At 32.6% G+C, this 23498-nt stretch overlaps 3 protein-coding genes across 6 annotated transcripts; 1 reads left to right on the forward strand and 2 right to left on the reverse strand.

Moving 5' to 3' along the window:
- Positions 1-19: 19 nt before the first annotated feature.
- Positions 20-3839, reverse strand: LOC132753809 (uncharacterized). Of its 2 annotated transcripts, none has more exons than XM_060744339.1 (2): positions 3629-3839; positions 20-2052 (listed from the first exon to the last, which is right to left on the reverse strand). In XM_060744339.1, the coding sequence occupies exon 2, from the start codon at positions 2032-2034 to the stop codon at positions 1300-1302; it is 735 nt and encodes a 244-aa protein (XP_060600322.1). In that variant the 5' UTR covers positions 2035-2052; positions 3629-3839; the 3' UTR covers positions 20-1299. The 2 variants fall into 2 exon arrangements, with proteins under 2 accessions (XP_060600322.1, XP_060600323.1); XM_060744340.1 differs by lacking the exon at positions 3629-3839 and adding an exon at positions 2276-3276.
- Positions 3840-8324: 4485 nt separating this feature from the next.
- LOC132753801 (sodium-dependent glucose transporter 1-like) lies at positions 8325-15422 on the reverse strand. 3 transcript variants are annotated; one of them, XM_060744328.1, is made up of 4 exons: positions 15284-15422; positions 13931-14002; positions 11565-11856; positions 8325-9931 (listed from the first exon to the last, which is right to left on the reverse strand). In XM_060744328.1, the coding sequence occupies exons 1-4, from the start codon at positions 15392-15394 to the stop codon at positions 8850-8852; spliced, it is 1557 nt and encodes a 518-aa protein (XP_060600311.1). In that variant the 5' UTR covers positions 15395-15422; the 3' UTR covers positions 8325-8849. The 3 variants fall into 3 exon arrangements, with proteins under 3 accessions (XP_060600311.1, XP_060600312.1, XP_060600313.1); XM_060744329.1 differs by lacking the exon at positions 15284-15422 and adding an exon at positions 14930-14972; XM_060744330.1 differs by lacking the exon at positions 15284-15422 and adding an exon at positions 14810-14859.
- Positions 15423-17416: 1994 nt separating this feature from the next.
- LOC132753802 (uncharacterized) lies at positions 17417-20992 on the forward strand. Its single transcript, XM_060744332.1, has 2 exons — positions 17417-18334; positions 19003-20992. The coding sequence occupies exons 1-2, from the start codon at positions 18003-18005 to the stop codon at positions 20336-20338; spliced, it is 1668 nt and encodes a 555-aa protein (XP_060600315.1). The 5' UTR covers positions 17417-18002; the 3' UTR covers positions 20339-20992.
- The last annotated feature ends 2506 nt before the right edge of the window (positions 20993-23498 follow it).

Genomic DNA, 23498 nt, shown 5'->3' on the forward strand with positions numbered 1-23498 from the left:
GATATGCGGAATATGAAAAAAATGAAGTTTTAAACGTGTTAAATGTACATATTTATTTGACGAAACACAAAAGTCACCTTCAAAACAGTAATCAGGTTGTCTTTCTCACGAATGATCTAAAAAGGTAAATTGTAATGCTGGTTAAAATATATATAATGTCATAGCAGCCGTATGCGCTAATTCATTTCTTTTAATTAAACTTAGAATAAGATAGTTTGGTTTGTTTACTTACTGTGTTCTTCATTTTGGCAATACCGTTGCACAGATTCGGCGTAACTTTTACGATAATTGCACATTCCTGCATGATTCGTTACTAGATATGCACGGTGAATTCGTTGACGATTAAACTTATACGCGTGTAACAAACTATCCTTAATGGCGCTAATCGACTTACTGGCTTTCCACATAAACAATTTTGAATCACGATTTTTTGTAACTATGATAATAAAAATACTAAAATTTGATACAAATATTGAAATTTGATGTTTATTAAAACAATAAGTATTCATTCATATTCAGCAATGTTACATTTAAAAAGAAATGGCAAACAAGTAAACAAATTAGTTTTACTGTAAAAAGTTAATATAATTATATTAAAAAGTGACAAATGATAGAAGATGCCAACAGTTGTCTGTTATAACCAATAATCACATATATCAAGGCCTGAACTAAAGTCATATTATATCATGTTTTAAATACAGTACAAATGGACTTTACTACTTACAAATAATTCTTAAAATGATAATTAGTTTCGAAATTTTATTTTCAAACATAAAGATTTCGCATATTAATCATGAAGAAATATTTTTTTTAATTCAGAACAGGAATAAGTGCTGTGTAAACTGAACATTAAATTTAAAAGCTTTGATGACCAATGTCTTGTATATAAAAATGTCACCAATTCGTTGATATTTTTATTTTTGAATTTTAGTTAGTCGCTCCAGAGATAAAGAAAAATCATTGTAATTCGGCAGCGAATCGGCGCTTCTATATAGACCATGACCACCAAACGTCGCCATCTGCACGCCTCTACAATTGATGATATTCTAAAAGTGTCCATGTCCGTGTCATATCCCTGTGTATCTTTAACCCGGCTCACACCGAACAACAAAAATGAGAAACAAAAATGTTTGAATTAGGCAGAAGTCTATAGCCTACACCTTCATCGTATTTTCTCATGTGAAGGTATTTTAAAATTGTTTTTATTACAGTAATTATAACGATTCATCGTCTTGAAAATCACAGGAAAAAATGATAAAGTTTTATCAATATGTAAACCATTGAATCTGAGTCTTTTCATCAAATGCTTAACTTTCGTTGTCGAGGGCACACTTCCTTCACTGTTGGTAGCACCAAAGCTGTCGCCATTTTTTGCTTTAAGTATCTGTGCTGTTCATTTGTCTTGGTGACTTTCAATTTGCTGGAAATGTTCGGAAACACAGTTTTCTGTGTGTCGTTAATCTCTAGTTTTGTTTCACTCTCAGCATGAAATACATCGCTCTCATTGTTTTCCTGTTTGTACTTAGACACTTTGTCTAAATTAGAGTCTGATACGCTAAATATCTTCGACTTGAACAAATTAGACTTTCTTCTTTTTCTCGTTTTCTTTTGTTCTGGTTTCTTTGATTTTTTGCTATATCTATATGATTGAGAAATTATACAATTGCCTTCTAGTTTGGGTAGATTCATTGCATGTAGGATTCTTTTGGTATGAATAGCACCTGTGTTTTCGAAGTTAAAATTGTCATGGGTGAGCTCTCTGTTCAGTTGTTTCATATTTAGTATGCATTCATCTGTGTAATCCTTTAACTTATGAACGTCAATAGTCTCATCAAAATATTGTAGTTGACTTTTCTCATCTTCCAATCTTACAAGCTCAGACGTAGTTTCCAGTCGATTACGGGATAACACCCTAAGTTGGTTATACCAAAGTTTATCAATCTTTTGTAACTGAACGTCTAAAACCTTTTGTTGTCGTTCATTCTGAAGAAATGCCTCTGTTGGGTCATATTGTTTTTGTTTGTGCCAAGCCATTGTGATAAGTTTACTTTTCTGAAAATAAAATTATAATTACATAATTGTCTAATGTTAACTTTATCATTAACATTGTTTGGTTAACTTAAAGTTTATCATGTACATGTATTTCACCTGGAATTTGAACACCCGTTTTCAATGAAGAAACATACTATTGGAAGACACTATTCCGACAAGATATTTAAACACAAGTATTGATCACTAAATAAGTTCAGTTGGCTGCCTACTTATACTGACTTACTTGTACGCTTCTAGTTCTCCATATTAGTGTTCCGAATACGTTTTGATATTCACTATAAATAATTTGTAAGTTATGTCGAAGTTAAAGCCGTTCTGGTACAAGTTTAACCGGATTACGTGTCAAACATGCTGTTTTCCTCTTCTACAATAAACATAGGTGCACACTCCTTCAACTTAAGGGTATTAAAGGATTAAAATTTTGAAATTGTATGAAACAGATTACTTCATTATATTACTGTGCACACATTTTTAAGGTGTCAATATACTCAAGTGCGACTTTCAATCTTCATACCATTGTTTATTTTTTTTATTATGGCCACGTTCGAACAAAGGGTAGCGGTGCGTTCGAACATAGGGTAGAGGTGAACCAATGGTAAAGGTGTGTGACATTTTATCCAGACATCAATTGTGGGTTTGACCATTCCACAGTGGGTCAGTCTTGGTAATCCAGACTATTTACCGGTATCGTTATAAAGTATGTATATACGGAATGTTTACTATGGCTCTCGACGGTGACAGTGGGTATACGAATCTACATCATGTGAAGTGGTGCACAGTGGCGCTTATGCTCGCAATAAAGTTTCGCAATTATTGACAGCAATTCCTTTTTTCTCTTTTGCCATGTGGGGCGATGTCCTTGTTAAGTTGTATGCCTCTCAACCCAGGGATCATTGATTCCTCAAATGACACCAGTACTGGTTAGTTCCAAGTAACTGACTCGTTTCAAAAAGTGGTTTCAAAAAAACTTGCAAGTTTTCACCATCACAGTAGAAATTAATTTGTTTAAAATAAAACAGTATCTTTCAAATATAACAGTTTTTTTTTCGTTCAGATTATTTGCTTAATGTGAATCGTGATAATGTTTATATGAATACCAACTATTTTATTTGCTCGTTAATTTATGTAGTTTATGTGTACATTATATTCAAATGTACTTTTCATGTTCTAAATACCAGTTTAAAGGGATTATTTATGGTGCATTTTAACCCATACTCAGTATCCCTCTAAGTATCTTAACTGGACTTGTGCATCTTTCAATCTGGACAAAACCATCTTTTTAAGGCGTTTCAAAATAAATACTTACTGAATAGCAAACAGTGCACACCAAGGTCAGACGGAACTGTCTTCAAGTGAAATGATAAGAGTGTCTGCTATATATTAAACGAATAAATAATTTTTAAACAGTTTCCGCGGGACACATACATCTCCGAAAACTCTAATTTTATCAAAATTTAATTATGCTGATTTGTTTTTATTTCAGCATTTGCATATTAAAATGCCAGTATCGTGTTTTTAAAAATGCGTTTTAAGTCAACCTGTTTTTATATTGAAATAAAAATGTGTAGTAACTTACAGTTTTAATTATACTTTCCAATTTCTGACCCACAGTTTGATTTTTTTTAATTACTGTTTGAATATAAACTCTAAGGTATCCAAGATAATGGAGTTTTCTTTTCTTTGCTTTTTATTAAAACCATATGAATTATACAAAACGCAAGTTCAAACATAATTTAAGCCTATACATGCACATCTCGCTCATTTGATGATGATTATACAATTAATTATATATATTGTACTAGCGTTTTAGATAACTGTTGTCAATAAAACGATTGTGCAAAATTAAAAGTACCTTTGAAAGGACTAAAGGCATAAAACATAAATTAGAATGGAAAAATGGATTAGATAGGGATATTGGACCTCGATCAATTCACGATCAAATAATACCTAGTATTAAGTTACATTTGTAACTCGAGAATTGATTCCGATTATAACTTCGGATTAAAAATTGTGAAATGATTTGAATAAAGTCACAGTGAATATGATACGGTAAAATGAAGATTGGTATTTCGTTTTCAACAATAAGTTTCAGTGGGGTCGAGCAAAAGTGTGTTTCAAATAGACTATAGACTATTGAATCTTATTTTCGACTTGTGTTTGCTGTTAAAAATGCAGCCGTAAATAAATTCAACTACATTCACAATTTAAACATTTCGACCGTTTTCGTCACTCTTCGGTTCCGAATGTTACGTATAAATGAGTTATACATGAAACTATCATTAACTTTCCTTTTTAAGGCAAACTTTGGACATTCTGTGCACTAATTCATATAATTAGTAAGCAGAAATTTATTATCATTTATTTTAAGTATCATTTAAAACGGTTTGAGTTATTTATGATGCCTTTATATGAAAAATGGTAATATATGTGCACAATACCGGCGGCCCGTATTCTGATGAAGAAATATATGGTTGAATTTTCCACAGGCGCTAGTCACATAATCAAATATCTTACACCGGTCTATATATGTAGATATCTTATTATAGTATATAGCCCATATAAAACTTTAAAAAGTTTGTTTCAAGCACCTGTGGAATTTTCGATTTCCGTCATGATTGAAAACTTTAGAGGTTTTATCAGATTATTAACATGACGCAGATCGCATGTTCGATTGTAGCATGCTATATATTTATATGTAGAAATACACATTATTAATGAGGGATTTATTCTTTGGTTATAGAATTATATTGTAATAGAAAAGTATTATTGTAATTACGAATGTTTACTCCTCATTTGTGTACCAATTAATACGTGTCTCGCCTTGCAGTTGTTGTTGTTGTTTTGGATAGTGCCTGTTAAGACTTATGGTGAGTAACACACATAAGGTCAGAAGCGGCTGGGCACGCACTTTACGCTTTCATTTATTTATTCATTTATACAATCAATCAATTAATCAATCAATCAATCAATCAATCAATCAATCAACCAATCAATCAATGAATCAACAACCAAACAACCAATCAAACAAACAATCAATATTTTTATTAATTTGAAAGGACTTAATCAATTTATCAAACGTTTTCGGTGCAAAGCAAATTTATCGGTTCGGACATGTGCACGTTTATTAATTAATAATGTTTATGTTGTCAATGGACGTAAAACAAAATTAAAAAGTAATTTAATTGTAACCAGAAACTTGATCCGCCAATATTAGACCGGACTCCTAAGTAATGGGACAAAATCATGTTGTTAGAATTAGTAATTTCAATTTTGCAACTTATTAATGTCATGTTCAAGCCAAAAGGAGGTGGACTATATAGTGCCATATAAATTAATTAAATTAATCCGGGAGATTTATCACCTGTAGACATTCAACAACTTCAACGGGTTATCACAAGCACGTATGTCTGATATATATCCCTATATATTTTTCTTAAGTGGTTCAGTTTAGATCGAGAAATCCAATTGTTTTATATCCTCAAAGTGATAATCTAAGGACATAATAAAGTGTACTTTTAGACTTTAAAGTTTTACGAATTTACAGAGTACACTACGTATTGGCATAAAAGTAAATAACCAACTACCAACTCTGTTAAACAAAGGATTAGCACTATTACTTTGTCTTATAAGGCATGTAAAGAGAATGCTTAATCAGACCTGGGGATTATAATTATTATCATTTGATAGTCAAGTAATCATTAATTGATGGATAGTGTAAGGAATCAAAGGGCGGCAAGCTCTGTGGTATTTTCTGATCTTTGCAATCTTAATCGTACTGTATCATGTTTAAAGTAAAAAAGATAAAGCCTTTATCATGAGTACTTTCTTTTTCTTTAACTTTTATAAGTTTAATCCACATGTTTTAACATGTTTTCTTTTTTGTAGCTATGAACACTTGATATCTAAAGACATAACAATAGTTTAAACTGCATTTACAATATTTATAAACACAATGAAACTTATTAATGGATAATTGCAACCTGGAAATATACTTGTAGCGTTATCTGATACTTGAGCTTATCAGTAATTAATGTGGTCAAGATGTGTGTTTTCCTTCATTCTCCCTAGTAAATTGTACGTAGTACCGTGTGTATGTTTACCGTCTATAGTCACGTGACGGGCTTGTCGATACAGTGTATATATGTATGTATTGTCCTGCATAAGTTTATATACTATAATTCATTTTACAGGGCACCGAGATGCAGCGACTGCGTTTAGATTTTTTACTATTACAGTTTGAGTTTGATACATACGGAATTTTGCATGACTAGAGTTGCATCAAAAATCATTTATGTTCATTTTTTTACGACAGCCACACTTATCCTTGCATATTAAAAAAAAGACACTTAAAAGAGATAGTTGCCTCGACTGGGATTTGAACCCCAGACATCTCACACCCTGAACGAGCGCGTTACCCCTGCACCTACGAAGAAAGTCTGAATAAAATCAAATAATTCTAAATTTGGAATTTCCATTTAGGGTTTGTAATCCTTATTAATTTCGAGGTATTTTGTTCACGATAAGCCTGTTGTTTAACACTGATGTAAATAATTTAGCGAAAATCTTCTCGCCAAAACAGTCCGACATGTATATATTCCACTATTTCGACAGTCAGATTTATTTGTGTAATCGACATCGCTAAAAATAGCATTTTCATTTATTAAAATGATATTCATCCGCGTAATTTGTAATTGTGCATTTATTGACAATTCTATAAGCCAACGTTACTTTTAAATTTTGAATGCGTTGTAATTTGTTGGATACTTGAAACAAAATAAAAATATTTCTTTCTTTTACATCGGTAGTTTTAAGCTGTTTTGAGAACTACTTGTTGTTATGTTTGTCGTGAAATACTGTGCCAGAGATTGAATGTCAGCATTGTATTTCCTGATCTGCGATCAGAAAATACAAAAACTGTCCTCTAGAATTCATTTTAGTTTGTGTTGGAAACTTAACGCTTGTTGAAACACTCTCGAATCCGTTCCTGGAACTAACAGGTACTGAGCAATGAGTGTAAAGTGTCTTGCTCACTAAAACAACGGCTTGCCCCTAACGGGTTTTGAACCCACGCGTTCAGCAGTCCTTAGATTACTAGTCTGACGCGTTTACTACTCGGCTTCGCCATGTCTTTAAGTGAATCAACAGGGATTGTCAAGTATTATTAGAAAATGTTTCATTAAAATTGTCAATTTGAAATGGAGATCAATATTGAAATAACAAGAGTCGGTTTGAACCGGGTGATGCTCCCCGAATAGGTGTTGGACGCAGAAAAGTATTAAAATACACCTCTTGTTGTTTCAGTTATGTTCCGGACAAAGTTCAAAGTGCAATAATTCCAAAACTAGGCAAGGCAGAGTAACTGTTCTTTGCCCTGCTCATCAACCCGGTGAAATATATCTACCTACAAAGTGTCTTATTCATATTTCTTATGATTCTGGACAATGTTCAAAGTGTGAAAATGAACAAATGGCAATAACTCCAAAATTATGCAAGGCAGAAATACGGTTCTTTTGCACGACACTTCTATTCAATGAGATCTATCTACCTACAAAGCATCTTGTACTTTCAGAGCTAATTCATGGAAAATGTTAAAAGTGATAAAATTAACAAAGGGCAATAACTCCAAAATTAGACAAGGCAGAGTTATGGTTCCTTTGCACTGCATTTCTACCCTTCCTACATAGTTTCATGTTGATATCTCTTGTTGTTTCAGAGATATGTCCAGGACAATAAAGGGAGACGGACGGACGGACAAAGCGGCAACTAAATGCTCACCCTTCGGGAAGTATAAGAATGGAAGCATAGTTTATGTGACTTTCCCATATCATTTACTTTGTATTGATTAGTAGTTGTGTGAAGTATGAAGCCATTGGTACAGGTAGAACTTAAGAAAAATCCAACTTTTCATTTAAGGTTAACCTCGTAGGGACAGACGGACGGACGTGCCAACATTTGTGGTTTATGTGCTTTTTCTTTTATTCTTATGTGGCACTTTTCCACATAAACCAGTAAAATTATCACATTAACCAGTCGGTTTATGGGATTTCCTTTTTTTTAATTAAGATTATGGACGAATTGAAGCTTCAAAACCATTGGATGTTGACAAACGGACACACGGACGGTTCAATTACTATATGCCCGGGGGTGGGGATAAAAAGTACCTTAAATTGCGAGGACGAACTGTTTTGCGTAAATCCAATATCAACATACATTTTACTGCTTGCCATTCAAAGCAGGTTAAAACATTTCATTGGATATTAACGATGCAAGCATTTTGGTCAAATTTTTATTATATAGAATAATACAGATTCTTCTGACAAATTTCATGTTTCCTAGTTGAAAGAAAAAGAGTTTTTTGTTTCCTCAAACAAATTTGCTTTGGGGAGTATATTTCCCCGCTTTTACAGGTACTTTTGTTTTTATTTCATTACTCACAAGGTACATCTGCTTATAATAATTGTATTTGTAGAAAATATTGTAACATAACTACTTTGATTGCGATCGACTGGCATAATGCATTTGTCTTGTAAAAAAACTCCTTAACAGTAAAACTACCATACCAATATACAAAGCCAAATTTACATATAAACTCCGTAAATGCAAACCAGTCAAGAGCTATGTTATTTTGTATTACAAGCATGTTACTTAAGACATGTACAACGTACAGAAACATATCAATTTAACATACAGAAACATATCAATTTAAATTACAGGAGTTAACAGCAAAAATGACATTATAGTCTATGAAAAATCAACTAAATATTTCTTATACAAAGATAACATATAAAGTTTAATCATCAATCTTCAGACTGTACGGAATTCTGATCTAACTGGGTATATTCAGTATCATCTGGTCTCACTTTAAGTTCAGTGTCAATATCTACATTGAATCTTTCTTTCCTCTTGTATGTAAATGCTATAAAAACAACAGTAATTACAAATACCAATATTGCTGAAACTTGCATTGCATAGAGAGCTGTTCTTGGTCCATAATTTTGATAGAAAATACCTTCTATCCAGATATAAAACATATCTCCAAGGCCAGTCATGAATACAATCAATGTAAGAACAACTCCCCCGACTTCAATCTGTGTATTTGCATAAGATATCCCAGCAGGAAACATGGGAGCTACGAAAAACCCAACTACTGCTGTAAAAGTCCACAGAAGTGACTTGTTCTTTGTAGAAAATATGTTAAGAAAAGTCACTGCAGAGAGATTCAATATTGCATCGGTTAAAAATAATGTTTTAATATGTACATAGTGTGACAATACTGCTCCCATGAAACGACCGACAGTAAAACTGCCCCAGTAAACTGTGTCCAAATATGAAGCTTCATCTCGGGGAAAACGGAGTTCATCAACAGAAAACGTTCTGATGAAATTTCCAAAAAGCTGTTCACCGCCGACCGAGTTGAAAAAGTATAACCCAATCACAATGAAAACAAATGTACCGAATTTTAAAGAACCGCCAGCATACACTGCTGGATTTATTGTGTCGATCAATTTTCTTAATTTTGTTTTTTTTGAACATTTATTCGTATCAAACGAGACGTACTGATTTCTATCTTTATCTTTTATAAGAAAACATTTAACAAACGGATATACAAAAAATGGTAATGATAGCGCCAGTGACACTAATCCTATTGCTACATATGCCGTTTGTACACGTGTTTCCTCAATTATCACGTAAGACGCTGTGTTCGGGATACTTTCGTTTCCTCCTGTTGTTGCATTAGTATGGGTAAAATCAAGCACTGCAAGAAAGGGATTGGCAATCAGAGGTGCAGCAAGTGCGCCTATTCCAAAACCCATATGCGCAGCATGCATGGGGGCAGGTGACTTCTCCTTCCACATTTCCAAAATTATCCTTTGCCCGGCTGTAAGAAAATAAATAAACACAATAAAATACATGCATCATTGAACAGTAGCACTAGTGAAACATCCGGTGATATACAATATTTAACAAAGAAGTCAAAGAGAAAAAAATAATTTCCTTATAAACTACCCTGCCGAGCACAATACCAAACCATTGATTTTGTTAATGATCCTGTAACACAATTTTTTCATGATTTTATTTCATAAATATGATGCTCAAATTAAGATTTGTCAATATTGTAAGTTCAAATAAGCATTATTTATAAAGATATTACCCAATTTAACATTTCATGTAAATAAAGGGAGGTAATTAGAAATTTATTTTCTATAAATTCTAAGTCAAATTTTCCAATAAGAAATGAATGCATGTAATTTATTGATTAAATATAATGTGCACAAATATTTGCAGTACACATTTTACATATTCTTTGATGTTTGAAAATTGTTTTATTTGCATAATTATATGCATATATTTTTTGCAAGGTGGTATACAAACAGTAACAATATCAATCACAAAACATACAGGCTCCAAAATTCTGTTAAACGTGCCTTGCCCAGAATCGATTCCCCGTTTATGTCCCGTTCCAGTTGTGTGAAACATGACATACGAGTCACCGTGTATATCCAGTAACGCATGAATGTGCAAATAACGCAGGAATTGTCAAAAGTAACGCAGAATTGTGCAATTTTGTGGCTAAAACGAGCACCGCGATAAGTAAATGGACCAATATTTTTTACTGTACACAAAATTGGAAGAAATGAATTAGCGCTGGTTGCTAAGACATACTTTAAACCTCATCAAAAATTTTTACATGAAAATGTTTATTTTTCAAGATCATTCGTGAAAATGACGACCTGACTAGCGTATTGATTGCGATTTTTAGTTTCGTTGATATCTTTAAATACAATAACGTACATATTACTTTATGAGATTTTTATATTCGGTGTACCTGAGACATTTTCCAATCTACTCGTGTCATATTACACTTAATTTAGCAGATAAAACGTAATTGAGACCATTTTTACGAGGTAACGCCGAATTCGTGAATGAAGCACTGAAGCAACGGCGGTTATCTCATTAAAAGTAGCTAAATCTTATTTTACCAGCTTCCTTCTATTGTTATACGACACTTGTAGTTTGACAAATGTCTTAGGTATACAGAATATGAAAAAATAATGTTTTAAATGTGTTAAATGTACATATTTATTTGACGAAACACAAAAGTCACCTTCAAAACGGTAATCAGGTTGTCTTTCTCACGAATGATCTAAAGAAGTAAACATATTCCTGAAAAAAATTGTAATGCTGGTTAAAGTATAATGTCGTAGCAGCCGTATGCGCTAATTCATTTCTTTAAATTTGATTTAGAATAAAATATTTTGGTTCGTTTACTTACTGTGTTATTCGTTTCGGTAATAGCGTTGCACAATTTCTGCGTTACTTTTACGATAATTACACATTCCAGCGTTACTGGATATACACGGTGCGAGTTGTCTTGTATATTTTAGGGAATGCATTCCATGAACGTCGTTCTCCCTCGTTGATTTTCATGAAATGTAATTTATTCTTACTTCTAAAGTCTTTCATTTACATAAGTACCACATGTATCTGTCTATTTCACGTATTTTTCTTACCGACATTGACGACCCCACCAGCTGTTCCAAGTAGAAAGAACATGAACCATAAAACTGAAATTGTCCCTACAAATGGCATGGACACAATTGTGACTGTAGCAAGCAACTGAACACCAGTGACCAGCAATATCTTCCAAGTACCAAGCATATCCACGAACAATCCACCAATCAAAGCACCGAGAAACATGCCAATACCAATAGCAGATACAGCGCGAGCTACCTCTTCAGCATTTGCATTAAAATACATTCGAAGATCTAACATTGTCGGGCCACCAATTTCTCCGTACAGTCCCTGGAATAAGAATACTATTTGTATTACCAATATATATATATAAGTGAAAACCCTAAACAGTGTGTTGTTATCAATCAAAGATTACAATTGTATGATATAATTCTATTTCATACCATATGAAATGTTACCAATTAACATCTAGTGTTTGGTCCACATGATCTTCTAATATAAATAATTATTGGATCCAATGTTACCAGTTTAGCCTTGTTTTCATTTTACATTGGCAAAAATCCATATTCAATTATTAATGTATTTAGTCTAGCCTCGTTTTCTTTTTCTTAGGGTAAAAATAAAATTCAAATTAATTCACTATTGTACACTGGCTAGCCTCATTCAAGATTAACACTGGCTGGCCGTGTTTCATTTTCAGAGTCCAAAACATCATTTGGTGGTGTGAAATAAAGATGTCTTTATTCATTATTGGGTACAATACTGATTGTTTTAGACGTGTACTTAGCTGCAATACCTATAGTACTTATCTGCAATACCTATATTAGCCTCGGCTTGCACCTCGTCCAATATAAGTTTTACAGCTGTGTAGTTGTCCAATAGCATTTACTACATGTATCATTCTGAACAATATACCTCATAATGTCATATGATTTCGACATATCACTATACCCGACACTATACCCGAGATATCAGTAATACAAATCCCTGTAGACATATGTATAGTAAACAGGAAATCTGCAATATATTATCATCATTGTTTGCTGGATAAACTTAAATAATATATAATTTGCCCATCTGTCTATTTAACAAAAGTTCTAACTACTTTGATGACAGTATAAAGAAATATAGCCGGATTGTGAAGGTTAGACGAGATAATCGAACCTTCGATAATTTGTGCATTATGCACAACTGACAGCCTGATATCGTTGATACATAAATTTTCGGCACAATGAGCTACTCTCTTTTCGAGAATTGTGTCCCCTTATCTTGATATGATTAAGATAACCATCATAGTGAATATAAAATGATGTCCGTGCTGGATGGAGTACATAATGTGCGAAATCTCTCACGTACTGCATTGCGCTTATTTCTGACGTCCGATGACGTCAAATGGTGGATTGATAGTATCATTTGCAGATCATCACTACCATAGAAGCTGGGATTATACCATTTCCAAGAGAGAAGTAAGTTACGAACCTGCAAACATGCCACCCAGCCTACACTCTAGATATACGAGGATTTTTGTTTTGTTTTTCATCACGCATGTAATATCCCACGTCCTTGGCAATACAACCAATATTTTATTATCAAAATACCACAGCGATAAAGATAATGATGATTTGATTTGTTTGTACCAACACTCATACAATTTAAGTTTCAGCTCAGTAGATTAACTCATTTTAAGTCGGATTATTTAGAACATGTGTGGTATTTGTCTACAGTGTATTTCAATGACAAGGGCATACAACACAATAAAATGACTTGCAACATTAATATTCACATAGCGACATATAAGAAGTATATATATAACTTGCAAGTGAGCACGAATTTACAAATGCAAGTAACTGGGTAAGTCTAAACCTATATGAACGACTCGCTCCATAAACAGTTTCATATACTATTTTTAATCTTTTAATTAAATAAATTCATACCAAGGGAAACAATTTACTAGCTCCTTTACGTGCAAGGGGTAAAGAAACATTTCATTGGACCGAAAGTCTTGTTATAGTGACTGTTGTAAGGGTGATGAGATCGAACTATTTGTAGTGTTACCACTTGGCCACTACGATCACACTTGCCTTGATGTTCAAGTAAAATCATAAACTTTTAACCGCTTACCACGAACGTATGAGTGCACATATTACCGTTTATTATAAATACACGTTTGTTTCTTTGACATAAGTCTGAATTGCTGTACATAACAGTGATCGTAAGTTCGAATCCTACACAGACGAATTAATTATCTTACCATCGTTAAGTATGCAGTAAGAACTGTGCGAGACAGTAACAAATGTGCAGATGAAAAAACTGTACAGTAGATATATATATACACAAATATATGTGTACATCTACTCTTTTGGGTTTAAATAACACATATAATGTTGATATAAAAAAAACTTACCATTGACACCCATGCTAATATCAGCATTACAGTTACTATCTTCCTGTGTATACCCTCCATAACTTTATTTTCCTGTTATAAATAGTAAACAGTGGTTATGTCAAACGATTTTTTTCCATATCGCATTACGACACATTTTACACGTAGTTTACATTTAAATTGATTAAACCAGTTTGTATATACGTCGTCACAATGGCTGGTTTTACCTTCATACACATGTTATTAATACATGTAGTCATATTTTATAAACAAACGTGTGCATTTCAATACGTAGATGTGTATTAAATTTGTCATATTTTCCCTAAAGATTATTGATGCATATAATAGCGTTAATGCACAAACAGAATGAAATTTAAATGAATGAAATACCCCCTTAGTCATCGACTACGATTCATATCCTATTTCTTCTTACGATAACAGGCTATAATTCACTGTTTCAAAGCATTATAAACAATATTATATATATATATATATATATTTATAATGTCCAAGAAAATTTCTATTGAAGTAAAGTAAATGCCGGAAGTATCTAAACATATGCCAGTTTTCTTGTACCATGGGCAGACATTGAACTTGGTTTGCACTTGCCTCTAGCGAAAAAAGCTGCCAACAATCAGATTGATAAATATTGACAGTCTCAAAATTAACATTTTAATTAAGTCTCGTGTTAGGCAAACAAAAACATAATTATCTTGACTAAAAGAGCGTAAAACAAATATGGGCCCTTACTTGTGAAACCTCAAAATAACATTATATGCGCATTTTTATGCACATTTTTTATATCTTAATTAATTTCATCAAATTAGATGCAATTATTCTTGAAGTCTATTAATTACATTACATTAATGCTGTCATATTATTCACCGATTTCACACTAACATGAAAGTCCACTTGCGCATTGGTGCAAAATCACGATTGATCTCTTTTTATAGTTAAGTCATCATTTTATCAAGTCAAGTATATGAACTTCACCGTCTTAGAACATTTATGAACCCATACTTTAAGGCTATTAGGTAATCCATCAGTAAACAAGAGCTACACACAAAGTCATGTAGAAATTAGTTACTGTAACTGCTTACATTAATATTAATATATATATATACACATGTAAAGCTTTAATATAAACAGCTGTTGCAATCGCTTGATGAAAAGCATTGATCGAAACTTGCCAAACAACGTTGATGAAAAAAGATCTTATCTCAATATCATGTAAGTCAATATCATTTACAATAGAAAAATAGCAAATACACATATCATATACGAAATACAATAGATAAAAATGAAATTCCTTCAATAAACGGACAAGTTAGCAAAATTACTCATAGAATCCGTTGCAAATGCAAATATACTTACTTGTAATGTGTATTTAAATTTAGCACACACCCGTGCCGATTTGGCGACTCCGTAAACTGGTATTGCACGGCCGTGCATATATTTTGACGTGACGTCATTACCGTTATACATCCAAACTCCCAAACTCCTCACAGTGATTACCTCCCTTGGCAGAATTGTAATCGAGTGAGACTAAATAAAGGATTGGAGCACCACACTAAATACCGTATTCCGGTATATACCGGACAAGGCGCTTGAATCGTAAAATGCCAAAATCTTGCTTTTTTACGCAACGGAATGAACTTTAATAGGTCTAATTCATCTTTTCACACTGATTTATGTATCATAATGCATGAAAAATGTTAAAATCAGCGAAAAAAACGATATTTGTCTATTATGTGATCATGATTTCTGCAAGCGTCTAGAGGTACTGCTCCAATCCTGTATTGAGCTAAATCCATTGTAATCACTGCCTTCACAGACGTCACATGATGATGAAAGTCACATGACGTAACGTCGAAATTCAAATGTAAATATCGACCGTTACATAGAAAATCTAACGTCATTTTTCTCTTTCTGTTTTATTTTTAACTTTTTTTACCTACGTCTGTTATATTTTATCAAAAAATTATCAAAAGTATACAAAATAATGAAAAATAAATTAAAAAGCTAAAAAATATAAATATCCAAATATTGATATTTCAATGTTTGTGATGGCAGAGCAAACTCCTCACAGCGGTTACGTCACGCTTTGCTACTTTAACTGTACAGATCAGGGGAAGTAACCGCTGCGAGGAGTTTGATGGCAGAGATCTCTGTACTGATAAGGGGAGATCATTGCGTAAAAAGGAAGGTTTGATGATATTCCAAGAGAACTTAGAACTTGTAACCTATGTACCAGTAACTCTTTAGGCGACGAATTCCATTATCTTTTTGAATGTTCACATTTAGTCAATACAAGAAAGCTGTATCTTGATAAATATTTCTATGAACGTCCAAGTGCTTTAAAATTTGAAAAATTAATGAACCATAGTAATAAAGATATCCTTTTGAAACTTGCCATATTTTGCAAAAATATTATGTTATTATTTAAATAATGTTAGCTTATTAGATTATGTATTTTCTCTTTGTTTTTTTTCTCGCAATGATTTTTGATTTTTCTCTCTCATCCTCCATTATCAGTCAATTATTACAGTCATTTTATTACATCATGGAGTTGTATGACCATTTAAAATTTGCCATTTTGTAGTATTTTGTTTTTACATATTATTTGCCATTTTGTATTATTTTGTATGTATGTACTGTTTAATGTTGTCACATGCCCATATGGGCCCTGACGTATTCAAATAAACCGAGATTGTTATACATCGTGTAATGTTAGCGTTATACTATAGGCGCGTCATACGCTCCCTTCGCAGCTTACTGAATACACTCCCGTTACTTCAGTAAGAAGTGAGCGATAGTGGAACATTCGACCGATGCGTAGGAGAGTAGGCGCGTCAATGAAACCTGACTTTTTTTTTCACTTTAAACGGTCTTTATTTTGGGTAAGTGATAAATAGAATATTAAATTCGTGTAAGTTCATCACTGAATTTATTGCACGAGTTGAATAAAATTATATTATGCGAGCCTCTAACTTACACTCATTTAATATCCTTTATGTATGAAATATTAACCATATTCAGGAAAGTCATTCTGGGCTCACACTTATACTAGCACCCGCTTGCGTCGAACCAGATGCACCAAAGGGAAAAAAAAACCAAAAAAAAACTAATTAATGCAAAAGTTTTTTTACAATGTATAACTGTGTCACCTATCAAGCATATTATTGAGCCGTTATACATAGGGCCTATACATGTAGTATGTTTTTTCTCATATCAATTTTTTTTATTATTATTTGTTATGAGAATTCTCTTGTATCACATGTGTAGATCGTTATTCTATATATATTGTATTGTATATTGCTGTATTCATGTAACAATGTGTTAGTTGAAAAATTATGTTTTTATGACATTTTTTTTTATTTCCGCGATATCGTCACGTATAGTTAAACGGACGTTGCGTCATTTGTTATTTTATAAACATCAAGACGTCAAAAGCTAAATATAAGCGTCTATATGCCCAGTTGTGGTGGTAAGTTTTAACAGTCTATGTCACTAGAAGTCATTTTCGCTAATGCATGTACATGAATTAATTTATATTCCTGAAATTATGTATGCGCGGAGAAACAATTAAACGCTTTCAATTAAAAATAGACATTGCACAATTTATATTGACAATCTATAGGCCTATTATCATATCTAGAGATATTTCAAAGAAGAAAGGCGGCAAAAACTTTAAATATATCAAGTGTTTTTCATGACACTATCAAATAATAATGGCAAATGTTCATACATACTCTTTACTTGTCTATACACAAAATAGAGATAACACTAACGTTAAGTTTATATAGTTGCATGTTTGTGTGTTTGTTTGTGTTTCTTCTTTATTATTGACATAATTTGAATGGACATGTACGAGATACTAGTATTCTACACGATGTAAATCGTTAACCATTCAACGAAAGATAAACCTAATTCTTAAGTGATACGTAACACAACTGGAACGACTACACGATATATACATACTTAACTCTGATGTGTTTGTTTACAGATTAATGTGAACATGTAAACCAATGTGGATATTTAAACAAATGTGATTAAATTTGGGAAATAATAATTAGCATTGCTCGGAGTAATTATGAACTGTGTACCGTGTAGCAAGAATGTCAAGAGTAATCAAGCTGTCAAGTACTGTGTACAGTGCCAAGAGTATTTCTGTTCGGCATGTATAAAAATGCATAAGAATTTCACGTTGCTTGCCAAACATTCATTATTAGATATTACAGAGAAAACGCAAATCAAAACAACAAAGAATGAAGAAGAAAATGTTGAATCTCGTGAAACTGAAGATGTTGGGATGCTTCAAGTACCGACTGAGAGGTGTTTAAAACATCCGGCAAAAGTTGTTGACATGTACTGCAAGACTCATGATGATGTTGGCTGTTCTGTTTGTTTTATTCCACATTACAAGTAGGCCTTACCATCTTTTAACTTTCCTAATGTAATCAGTTAAGTGAACAAAAGTTTGTTGTCGCATTTAAATTAGTGATATTTGTCGTTATACGTTAAACTATGTGTCGTCTACATACACACTTTAACAGATCTCGAGTGTTATACATGTATGTACAAGAAGTAAAGTATTGTACGTGTATTGTATTGATTACTACATTCACAATGTACTTCCTCATATAAATGTAAAGATTTTTACGTGTACCGAAAGCGATATACGATTATAATTATGTATATATGACTTAATCATAATATAGATATATATAAAAAACCACTTTGATAATATTTAAATAATAAATAGGCAGCGTTCTCTTGCACTGTACATAAATTATTATATAGTGAGATTTATTAAAGTATAAATTTAACATTAAAACATGTCAAAACTTCATTTCGCTGTCAATGTGAAGCGGATATAATAATAAAATATATCATGTCCTTTTGCTGTATTCAAATCGTGCGGGGTCACTTTTTTAAATAACTACACGGAATTTAAGCTTCATATATACAAAACATCTAATAACTCAGTTTTTGGTGTCATACGACTAAAATATGTTATTCCAAATTTCTTTACTTATTCAAAATCGTAAAATACAAACAAATAAACAGTGTAGTACAATTTTTCTTCACAGGGGGTGCGACGATATTCATTATGTTCCTGACATTGCCGATGAAATGTTCCATGAGGATGCCCTGCAGAATATTGCTGACGAGCTCACAGCCTGTAAAGAAAGGTTGAAACAGTTAATAGAGTCATGTTTCCATGCTTCCAGCCAACTGGTGAAAATGAAGACAGCATGCTTAGATGGCCTCAAAGCTTTTAGAGCGGAGATTAATGATATGTTTGATGAAATACAGGAAAAGGCGACAAGAGAGATTGAGCAAAGATACAACGACTTAGATATGAAGCTAAACAATGACAAGATGTCAGTAAATAAAGCTATTGCCCAAATGGAGAATCAGTTAGCACGAATGAACATTACTGATTGTAATAAATCTTCCTTATTCGTTTCAGAAAAAATATCCAAAAATTTAACTAAAGTCGCAGATGATTTACAAAGAAACGTTGGCAAACCTTTGAAAAAAGCCAAATTCTTCTTCAAAGGCGATTCTTCTATCAAGACATATCTAAGTCAGTTTTCAACCCTGGGACATGTTCGAGACCAGAAAAACGTTTTCGGTGTGATCAAGGAAAAAACAACACATGCAATAGATATAGAGAGTGATGAAGATATCTGCAATATTTGGGGCACGTGCATATCAGGAGATGGCAACATTATCATAGCCGACAACACAAATAATAAATTAAAATTATTAGACAAACAAACATACCAAGTAAAAAGTTTTTGCATATTGTCAGCTTCACCAAGATCTCTATGTAGAGTGAGCGATTCCGAAATTGCTGTAAGTTTAAGTAACAGGGTAATTCAGTTCGCCAAAACAAAAAGCGAACTTGCCTTGACTAAGTCTCTTCAAATGGAACATAACTGTTTCGGGCTGGCTCTAACGAAAGGCAACATTTACATATCAGATGGTAGTCAGAATGTTTATGTTTACGACAAGGGCGGAAATCTACAGAGAACTATATCCCAGGAAAGCAGTGGCGACCCAATATTCTCAGAGAGCAGGGACATTACTGTCTCTGATGATGGTGCCAAGATACATGTAGCTGATAGCAGGAAGGGTCTGATCACTCTTAATATCAACGGGAACGTGCTTTGGCAATATACTGGGTCTGAACTGAAAGGGGCGTATGGTGTATGTACAGATGGAGATGGCAATCTTCTGGTTACCGGCATTTTGTCGCATAACGTTATGCTTATGAGTCAATCTGGGGAGAAAATTGGGTCTATTATAAATGAATCTGATGGTGTACGTAGTCCAGTTTCTGTTTGTTATGATCATTATAAATCAAAAGTTTTAGTCACCAAAAATGGCAATTTTCTGATTGCTTTTGAATTTGACTGACTGTAAAAGTTTTATAAAAGTGGACTGTTATGTTAGATTCTGCTATTAATAATAACATTCATGATAGTCATTATTGTTTACTTGAGGTAACAGGTTCTGAAAAATTGACATATCTCATACTTAAAATTTCCCTGATAAAATATGCCATAAACTTAAATTATTCTTCGATGTTTTCAATCTGTTACCAAGCAAAACGTTTACTTATGATTATTATATCATCTGTTAAATAACAGCTTTTTTGTTTTCTTGTTGACTTAGTTGCCCACATGATTACAATATATTTAGTTTGTTCCGTCAGTATTTGTGTGTTCCACGCATTTCAACACAGTCATTTCTTTCATTAAAAAATAATTAGAATTATTAAAAATTGAAGCTGAAAGGACGTCAAGTACGGCAAATACAAATTTTTGGGTTTGACTGACCTGACTTTCTCCCCAAATAAAAGTATTCTTATGTATTCTCAAAATCTTCTCCTAGCAAAGAAAAAAACAGCGCTCATTGCATTATACGAATTTTCCACTTCAAGCATAGTATTTTTTAAGTTTTTTAAAAAAGAAGAAATAATTACTGAATGTTCGTGTGGCTTGTGTTTTAATTTTGATTAAATTTTGTAATGTATATGCAAAGCTGAAAATATAATAAAATTTTGATTTACATGTATTGTTTTACATAAAACTAGCACAGCCATTTTTTCTCTGATCACTAATTAATGCTTACAATGTTTTATATGTATACTGCTTTTTATTACATGTTTTTCGGTGGTTTATAGAAATATATCAGTGATATAAAACTGGTAATTTCACTGTTTGAAACAGTGAAATTACCACTTTGATAATTTCACTGTTTTGAATTTAAGCCCCTTACGTTAATTCAGTGAAATACCAGCGTGCACTGTACTGGGTACCAACTTTATGACGTGACGTCGTAAATGACGTCACGTTGTATTATTATTTGGCGCGCTTTTCATTCAGTATTAGGTTAAATGTCTTTTTAAAACGTTTCTTTGCATGTAATAAAAAGAAAATTTGTTTAGTTTAGTGTAAGATTGAAATATATTTCACCTTGTGAACACCAAAAGTTCATATTTCACTCGTGGCTGCGCCACTCGTGAAATATACCTTTTGGTGCTCACTCGGTGAAATATATTCCGATCTTACACTGAACTAAACAAATATCCTCTATATAATAGATTTTATGCCCACATAAAATAATTTATGTCATTGTTCTGTCCCTATACTCATTACTGTACAGAATATTACGGGTCAGGTTTTTAGCCGTTACGGGGCAGGTTTTAGCCAAGTACGTCTTAGCCAATCGATATCAAGACTTAAATCATGTGATGTTAATTAACCAATGATTACATTAGATCTATCACAAAGAAATAATTTTGGCGAGGAATGATTCTCGCCTTTCTGTTTACTAAAATTTATCTATTTTTGAAGTCATAAGCTTTATTTAAAGTGAACTAATTACGTATTACTATGAACAGTTATCTTATTAATCTGCTGGGAGCGAATTTTAGGGACGGTGTTCCCCGTGAATTACGGACATTTCGGACCACGGACGTTTCGGACCAGACATTTCGGACCAGATTTTTGGGTCATTTCGGACCAGATTTTGGGACATATCGGACCATTCGATGGTCATTTCGGACCATGATGGGGACACTTCGGACCAGAACATATATTTCATTTTATATATAATTATTTGTTATTTCAGGATGTATTTACAATATATGACATTTTTTATATTTTATGATATTCAAATGCATGCAGTAAAGACATGTCCGACGCGATTTTAACATTTTCTGATAAGCTTACTGTATATTACCGTTGTTTTGACTATCCATGTAAATACTTCTATCGCAATTCATTTATGTATTTCTATACGCTGACAATTTTTTAAAATTGAAAAAAAATTAAAACAATAATAGAATACCTTTAGATCTATATTGGTAAGCGTAGGATATACGCTGAATATACATATTTAAAGTCAACTTTATCCAAATTAAATCGTGATCTAGCAGGTATTAAAGAACAGCGACATCCTTGTCAATGCAGTTTTTCACACGTTTTAATTGCTGAATAGAAGTCGTTTAAGTTACGATTCACTCAATATGTAATTTTCACCTAATTTTACAACAAATATTTAAATTGATTGGATTAGATTGGAATGCGATTAAAGTACAGTTTTAATTAACAATAAACAACAAACAAATTGATTAATTGTAAACAAATTTGAAGTCCAGACTGCAATATAAAAGAGGTAAAAATTGATTTCATCCTTAGAAATTGATGAAACTTTGGACAGAGTATTCAGCCAATGACAGATCTGCCAGTAGTTTGTTGAAGGCATGTGCCAAACTATACGGACCCGTGTAACTATAAACTGTACGTCATCGTTTGAGAATTGTTTATAGTCGTATGTGGTTCTACTGTATTTGTATTGTAAATGTAAATTATTTATATCATATATGTGTCATTCAAATGTTTTGTCCCTGTGTTTTGTAAAGGTCAATAAAGGTCAATATTTATCTAAATGTATGCATTCATGTATTTATTTGTTTGTAAGATAATGTATGATTTGTTTTATTAGAATAGTTTGCCAATAATTTATTCTTCGTCATGTCTTTTTGTATATACTTCATGTTTTCAAGCAGAGGTTATGTTGTGGTCGTATGTTGTTTAACTGTGTTTGTATCATAAATGTATGTGATTATGTTAATGTGAATTATTTATAAATATCTTATTTGACATTCAAATATTTTGTACATGTGTTTTGTGGTCAATAATTATCTAAGTGTATACATTCAATGGTATGTATGTGTTTGTCAATAATGTATTTGTTTTATAAGAATATGTTGTAAATAATCTATGTCTTTTTTGTATATATTTTAAAATAAATTGTTTGCAAACGTGTGTCATTAAAACATTGCTTGTTTGTTTTTTATCTAATATATCAAAAAAAAATATTTAATCTGGTCCGAAATGTCCAAAACAATGGTCCGAAATGTCCAACACATGGTCCGAAATGTCCAACACATGGTCCGAAACGTCCAAATATCTGGTCCGAAATGTCCCAAAATCTGGTCCGAAACGTCCAAATATCTGGTCCGAAGTGTCTGGTCCGAAACGTCCATGGTCCGAAATGTCCTATTACC

Source organism: Ruditapes philippinarum, unplaced genomic scaffold (assembly GCF_026571515.1).
Source record: "Ruditapes philippinarum isolate M1 unplaced genomic scaffold, ASM2657151v2 ctg126_1_1_1_1, whole genome shotgun sequence".
NCBI classification, from domain to species: Eukaryota; Metazoa; Mollusca; class Bivalvia; order Venerida; family Veneridae; genus Ruditapes; species Ruditapes philippinarum.